This window comes from Chinchilla lanigera, unplaced genomic scaffold, assembly GCF_000276665.1.
Source record: "Chinchilla lanigera isolate Chin_1 unplaced genomic scaffold, ChiLan1.0 scaffold00176, whole genome shotgun sequence".
NCBI lineage: Eukaryota > Metazoa > Chordata > Mammalia > Rodentia > Chinchillidae > Chinchilla > Chinchilla lanigera.
In genome coordinates, this window is record NW_004955577.1 from 601,373 (window position 1) to 609,088 (window position 7,716).

The 7,716-nt window shown below is 46.5% G+C and overlaps 1 protein-coding gene across 1 annotated transcript in view; it reads right to left on the reverse strand.

The window, feature by feature from the left end:
* The window catches only part of Nt5m (5',3'-nucleotidase, mitochondrial), a gene marked incomplete at its 5' end in the record, with an annotated part of 26,409 nt that extends 19,167 nt beyond the window's left edge, over positions 1-7,242 (reverse strand). The window contains 1 exon segment of the mRNA XM_013509639.1: positions 7,142-7,242. Within this exon segment, the coding sequence (XP_013365093.1) occupies positions 7,142-7,242 (101 nt within the window).
* Positions 7,243-7,716: the final 474 nt, after the last annotated feature.

Sequence of the window (7,716 nt, forward strand, 5' to 3'; positions counted from 1 at the left end):
GAGTTCGGTTCCCGGTACCGGAAAAAAAAAAAAAAAAAGAAAATACAAAGAGAAAGAAGCATATGGTAGCAAGTCCAGCATTAAAAGGATACAGAGAGCCAGGTGTGGTGGCACAAACCTATACTCCTAGCACTCAGGAGGCTGAAGCCGCAGCACAGGCAGGAGCTCGAGGCCAGCCTGGGCGACATAGTGAGTTTGAGGCCAGCATGAACTACCTAGTGAGACCCTGTCTCAAAAAAACTAACTAAATAAATAAATAAAAAGGAGGCAGAGGGCTAGGGGTCTGGCTCACTGGTACAGTGCATGCTTAGCATGCACAAGGCCTTGGGTTCCATCCACAACAAAAAAAAAGGATACAGATCCTAAAGTTACCTGAGGGAAAACTGAGGTCCCATTCAATGCAAAGAAGGAAAGAAATCAAAATCTACAATGAAGAATTCCAGTACCAGGTGCAAATGCTCTGGCCTCAGGCCAAACAGAGGAAGAGCCTAGATCCCCCGCCCGGAGCAGTGCATGCCCCTCAAAACAGGTGCCGGCTCTGTGTGGGGTACAGTACACCCTTCCCACAGTCAAGGTTCCAAGCCAAGCCCACAGAGGAGCTCCTGACGCAGGAGGGCTTCCTAGGTACCTGCCTCTCCCCACATCCCCAAAGGCCCTGGAGCCATCACCACCAGAGTCATCTGGCCCCCAGCATCCACAAAGCTGAAGTCACCTCCAACACCGGCCCCTCGTGGCTCATCACACTGAGCTGCAGATGTTTCCCCAACTCTCTCTCTCTGGCAAACGGGCCCTGGAGAGCCCTGTGGGAGCTGCCAGTCCCAGGGGTGCTGCACATACCCTCTCATTACCTGAGGTCTTCCAGCCTTTGCACTTCCTCCAAGCTGGCTGTGCCCTTGCACCTGCCACGTCCCCCCAAAACTCAGCCACTGCCCAGTGACTGTTTTCAGCTCTGTCTCCACAGAGACTCACCTCTGACCCCTCCTTGCTGCGGTCATCTACCACTGGCGGATACTGTTCCTCCCACCCCTCACACCCCAGCCCAATACTCTTCCCTCTTCGGCCCTCTTCAACAGCCTAGGGGCTCTGCACACACGTACACCTATGTGCAGGGCCCCCCAGTCAGAACACGCCTCCCCTGAGACCCACTCTTCTGGCATGAGACGCCCCCTCTTCTCCTCACAGATCGCCTGCACTGGCTCACGGGCCTCTCCCATGGCACAGCCGCCATCCCGCCTCAGGCTCTGTGTGTGCACCCATCTGCCTTCATCTTCACGTCTTTTCCCTCCAAAATCCCCCTTCTCTCCTCCTCCTCAGGGCCTCCTCATTCCAACGTGTCCTGGTATCTCCTATCTTAAAACTACATGTAGACACTGTTCAATTGACAATGAGGTTATATCCTGATAGACCCACTGTGAGTTGAAAATGTCATAGGTACAAAATGCACTTCACACACCTAGCCTACTGAATGTCAGAATATAGTTTCCATTGAATGGCTACTACTTCCACACCATGGTCAAGGCAAAAACCATCAGTAGAAGCCAGGCGTGGTGCATGCCTGTAATCCCAGACTCCGGGAGGCTGAGGCAGGAGGATCACAAATTCAAGCCCAGCATGGGCACACTGTGGCACACGTGTATAGTCTCAGCTACTTGAGAGGCTGAGACAGGAGGATGACTTGACCGTAAGGGTCTGAAGTCAGTTTGGGCAACATAGCAAGACTTTGGTTTCTATTTTTAAAAAGTAAAAAGAAATTTTAAAGTAATAAGATAGTCCTATAGTACCAGCATGGAAGATGTGTTGGTTAGAGAAAAACAGAAAGCTATAGAATACCACAAAGGGTCCCATCCACTTTTGTTGCTGTCACTGCTGTTCAGACAAGGTTCTGCTATGTTGCCCAGTTGGGCCTAGAATCCCTGTGTCTTAGTTACTTTTCTGGTTGCTGAGCCAAAGTACCTGACACCCAAAGTTAAAGGAGTTTATTTTGCTTCACAGTTTGTACAGATTTCAGTCCAAAATCAGCAGGCTCCAAAGCAGGGTGGCCTCACAGAGGAGAAATAGCTCATGGCAGGCAGAAGGCAGCAAGCTACCAGTGACAGATTCTTTCCACCCCTTTATACTGTATCCAGTACTAATACCCAGGGTGGGGAACCCTTAATCCTACCCAGAACTTTGCCAAACCAATCAGTAGACGAATTTAGTAATCACACACCTTAATCCCAGCATCACACATTCTAGATCCAGCCACCTCTGAAAAAGCCCCATGTATGACCTTATGAGACTTTGAGGGAACATCTGGGCACAAGCTATAGTACCCTCCTGTCTCCATCTCCTGCTGGGATAAACACAGGACACCGTGCAGAGCTCTACCCACGTTCATTCATTCATTCACTCATTTAGTCATTTATTTTTGGTGTTAGGGATTGAATCTAGGATCTCATGCATGCTAAGCACGTGCCCTACCACTAAGTTACACCCTCAGACCTTCTATATTTTTTAAAAGGGCCCAGAACTGCTACTATGTTAATATGTACACTTACGTGTTTTTCATTCAGCAATGAATGTACATACTATGTAGCTGGTGTCATTCTGGGGACTGAGAATAGAATTAGAACAAAGATAATATCTAACCTCATGGACTTGACCCTGGAAAGAGGAAGGGACAAACACAGAAGTAACAATCTCATCTTGGAGTATGTTCCCAGGCTGATGGGATCAGAATGACCAGGAGGGGAGGGCAATTCCCTTGCCACGGCAGTCAGGAAAGGTCTCTTGACAGAGGTGACATTCCTGGTGCTCAGACCTGAAGGAAGAAAATATCTGGCCCTGCAATGAACTAGGGTGAGGCAGGAGAATGACAAACTCAAGCCCAGCCTGGGCAACTTAGTAAGATCCTGCTTCAAAACAAGAACTTTTTTTAAAAGGCTGGGGATGCACCTCAGTGGTAAAGCACCTGTGTGAGGCCCTGGGCTCGATCCCCAGAACAGGGGGAAGAAGAAACAGGAAATGGGGCACAGTGGGAGGGAAAAGAGAAGGAGGAAGAAAGGAAGGCAGAGGGAGAGAGATGGGGATGAGAGGGAGAGACCCCTGCGTTACTGAATAATTAAAAGAGTAGTCACCAAAGGAGTCCCAGAGCAAGCTCTCAGGACCTGAGGGCTGACCGGGAGGCACTGTCAGCCCAGAACTAAGTCTGCTCACACCGTTCTCTCCCATCTGAACACCCCTCCCCTCCTCCAACCGGCAGGTTCCTTCTCATTCTCCACAACGCAGCTCCAAGGCCAAGGTCAAGAGCAAGACCAAGGCCTCCTCTAGGGTACACGGCCCTGCCCGCCTGCACCCCCACTCTGCCTTCACATGTCCACTGGTCCACTACCATCCACTAGTCCATCACCAGGCTGTTAGATCCACCTTCCAGCGACTCATGGACCCGCGAATGCTCAGAATGAAAGCACTCTCTCCTATCTATTTGTATGTCCCTAGCACCCAGTTCGAGGCCAAGTCCATGGCGGATGCTTGGTAAATACTTGGGACGTTAATAGAGAAGCTTTGGTCTTTGTCCCTGGGCCTCACATACTTCTCGTTCTAAAGCATATGTACTTCCCTCCACACCAGACACTCAGGGACCCACCCCACTTCAACCAGACCCCAGGCTCTGCGCAAACTCTGGGCACTGAGAGACCATGGGAATCTTCTACCAAGTGAGGTGCTCAAAGGAAGGTAAGGGCCCATTGGGTGTGGTCCACACTAGCATTTCCCAAACTGGAGTTTCTGGAAAGGTGAAAATAAAGAAGCTTTGATAAGAAGTCCTTCAGGGTAGCCTGGGCTGGATGAACATTGCCTTCTTTGCTGCCATGTGATATAGCGGAAGCTCTGCAGTGAGGCAGCCTAATGAATTCACTCTTCCCCATGCTGCGTCCGCTCAGAATGCTTTTCCTGTGTTGTGCCAACTAAACCCTACAGAATAACAAGAGCACCAGCTACTTTTGAATACCTACTGTGTGCCACCATGAGCATTTTCTCACTCTTTTCACTTTGCAGATAAGGAAACTGAGACCTAGGAAGGTTTGATACCTTGCCCAGTATCTAAGAGACCGGTCCTCCAGAAGCCATAAAGTAGACCTGGCAGTCCAGCGACAGCCTCTAACTCTAAACCACTGCTCTCTGCAGCACCCAGTACAGTCCTGTGACCGCAGCCGGGATACACAGATGCAGGAATATGAAAGTATGGAAAAGTTTAAGTACTAATATCATTGTACTAATATCACATCTTCAGGGGATTGGTTCCAGACTCCCAGCCCCTGCCAATACCAAAATCCAGAGACGCTCACATCCCACATATAAATGTAATATGATTTGCATATAACCTATATATATATATCCTCCTATTTATTTTCAATCACCTCTACATTACTTATGACACCTAATACAGTGAAAATCCTATGTAAATGGTTGTTATAGTGCATTGTTTAGGGAATAAAGCAGAGAAATTGTATAAGTTGTATACAACTGTGTAAGTTCAACATATGTGCAACCATCATAGGTGCTATGGTTTATATCTTGAATGTCCCCCAAAGGCCCATGTGTTGAAGGCTTGTCCCTAGGCCCCTGGCACTATTAGGAGGTGGGAGAATCTTTAGGCAGCTGAGCCTAGAGGGAGGAGGTTGGGTAACTGGGGGGAATAATTTTGAAAAGAACATTGAGACCCCAATATCTTCCTTTCTCTTTCTTTTTGATTTCTGCCCACTATGGGGTAAACAGATCTCCTTTTACCATACACTCCCACAATGATGTACTCTGCCACTACACACCCAAAGCAACAGGGGCAAGAGACTGTGGATTAAAATCTCTACAATGGGGTCTGGGGGTTTAGCTCAGCGGCACAGCACCTGCCTGGCAAGTGCAAGGTCATGAGTTCGATTCCTGGTACCGGAAAAAAACAAAACAAAAAAAAATAAAATAAAATCTCTACAATGATGGACCACAATAAATCTCTTCTGTTACTAAGTTGGTTATCTCAGGTGGTTTGTTATAGTAAAGCAAAGCTAACATAACAGGCCTAAATACGTAGCACATGCTTAGCACCAACGCATTATTGTTTTCCAAACGTTTTTGATCTGACATTGGTTAATTCCATGGGTGTGAAACCCGCAGACACAGAGGCCCACTGTACATCCATTCTTCGCCTCTCTGGGCTCTTGTCACAGATCCACTATAAGTCAAGTTCATACCATGAAACAATCAAATATAATGCTGTTCAGGGTATGGACTCAAGTCCAAAGATAGATTACAGATCAAACAAGGGCTATAATTCAACACCAACTCCAGGCATTTTGTGTTTCTCTGATACCTGTTTATATTACAATTTTTAAAGGTGACAGTTTCTGGGGGTATTTACGGGGCACACTGAAGGCTAAACCATGCCTTACGTTTGATCTGTCACTCAGGTTGCTAAATTCAAGTAAAAAGGGGCCAGTAAAATTTAACCCTTACGTTTATGGCCAACTGATTTTAAACAAGGGTACCAAAACAACTTTAGGGGGCAACAGTGGTTGAAAAACAAGTGATGCTGGGACAGTTGAATATCCACACGCAGAACAATGAAGCAGAACCCTCACCTTATACCATACATAGAAACTAACTGAAGACAGATCATAGATCTAAACATAAGAGCTAGAAAATAAATAAATATAAGAGCTAAGATTAAAACTCTTTAAAGAAAATACAGGAAAAAATCCTTCTGACCCCAGAGTAGGCAATGGCTTCTTAAATATGACACCTAGTACAACAACAACAAAAAAAGATAAATTAGACTTCAAAATCGAGAACCTTTGTGTTTCAAAGCATACAGTCAAGAAAGTGAAACAATGTATAGAATGAAAGAATATACTTGAAAATCATGTATCTGGGAAGATACCTGTATCTATAGAATATATAAAAGTTACAATTTTTTCTTTTTTTGGTACCGGGAATCAAACTCAGGGGGAATCAAACTCAGGACCTCATGCTTGCCAGACCGGCACCATGCTGCTGAGCTACACCCCTGGCCCAGTAACTCTTACAATTTAATAATAATAAGGGAATAATTAATTACCCAATTGAAAAAATGAGCAAAGGCTATAAATACAGTAGTACCTTGAGTCAAGAACTTAATTCTTTCCACAATTCTGGTCACAAATTGAACTGGACAAGAAACAAATATGCAAATGTTCGTAGCAACACTATTCACAATAGCCAAAGCATAGAAACAGCCCACATGTCCATCAGTTGTGCTCTATGCATATAATGGAATATTATTCAATAATAAAAAATAAGTATTGATAGATAATCCAACATGGACAAATCTTGCAAACATGAAAAAAAAAATCAGACCCAAAAGACATTGTATGATGCTATTCATATGAAACATTCAAAACAGACAAATCTAAAAAAAAAAAAAAAAGAAGGAAATTAGTGGTTACCAGGGGCTGCACAAGCAGGTCAAGAACAGGTGGTGACTGGTAATGGGTATAGGATTTCTTTTTCAAGCACCTGCTTGGCAACCACAAGGTCCTGAGTTCAATTCCTGGTAGCAAAAAAAAGAAGGATTTCTTTTTCAGGTTGATGAAAAGGTTCTGAAATTACAAATAGCAATGGCTGCACAAGTATATACTGAAACAACTGAACTATACACTAAAAATGAATGAATTGTACAGGACAAGAATTATACGTCCATAGCGCTGTTTAAAACATTCTAAGGAAAGCACATCATATAATTGCTAGTGGGTTTCAACCGACTGTGTGTGATGCTTAGAGTGAAGCTTCAGCCCACAGACCCTCTCATCTCACTAGAGCAAAACTAGAATTTCACCACCAACCACCTCCTCCTGCCTGAACAGCCCTTTGCAAGTATGGGCTCCTATTCAGCCTCTTCCCTGCAGAACTCAGCACAACCTTCCCGCATGCTTCTTGGCTTAATACTTGCTCCCCTGCGCTACAAACCTGGAACCCAAAGACCCAGCTCTGCCACTGCTGGCAAGCTGGTGCCCACAGCCTCTGTCCAGCAGGGATTTTACTGGGGTCCTCAATGAGCAGCCAGGCTGGCCACACACAGGACTGGCGAGAGAGGGGAGGCAGCGGGAAGGAGCAGACACAAAGACAGACTTACTTCTGAAGGTTGGCCATCTGCTTCACAGCTTCCACAGCTCCTGGCAGAGGCTCGAGTTCAAAGAAGAAATTCTTGGACTCCCAGATGCTGATGGCCTTCTCCTGAGAAGTTAAGAGAAGCACATTACCACTAGGGCCCTCAGAGTCTCGCTGCCCTCAGCTGGGGCAGCCTGTGTGACGTGGAAGGGCCACCCACAAGAAGGGGGTGTCTACCTGCCCCTCGTGCCCACACCCTCCGGAGGATATACTTCCTACGGGGAGCACACAGAATCTGTGTGCGCTCTGGCCCTTTCCAAGAAGGCTGTGCCTTCTGTTAGGATCCAGTAGAGACCAGCTAAGGTGTCAGGGTCTTTGAGGGAAGACATCAGGTACTATCTGGGACCTGAGGTCAGTCATCACGGCCAGGCATTTGCTGGACTTGAGGTCAGTCATTACGGCCAGGCATTTGCTGGACTCTGATGGCCAAAAGCATGATGGAGTCCTGCAGGAGGACCAGGACTGCCCACAGAAGGAGAGTGGTTAGGCTGGAAAGCTGGAGTGGCTCAGAGACACCTGAGTGCACATAGGAGGGTCACA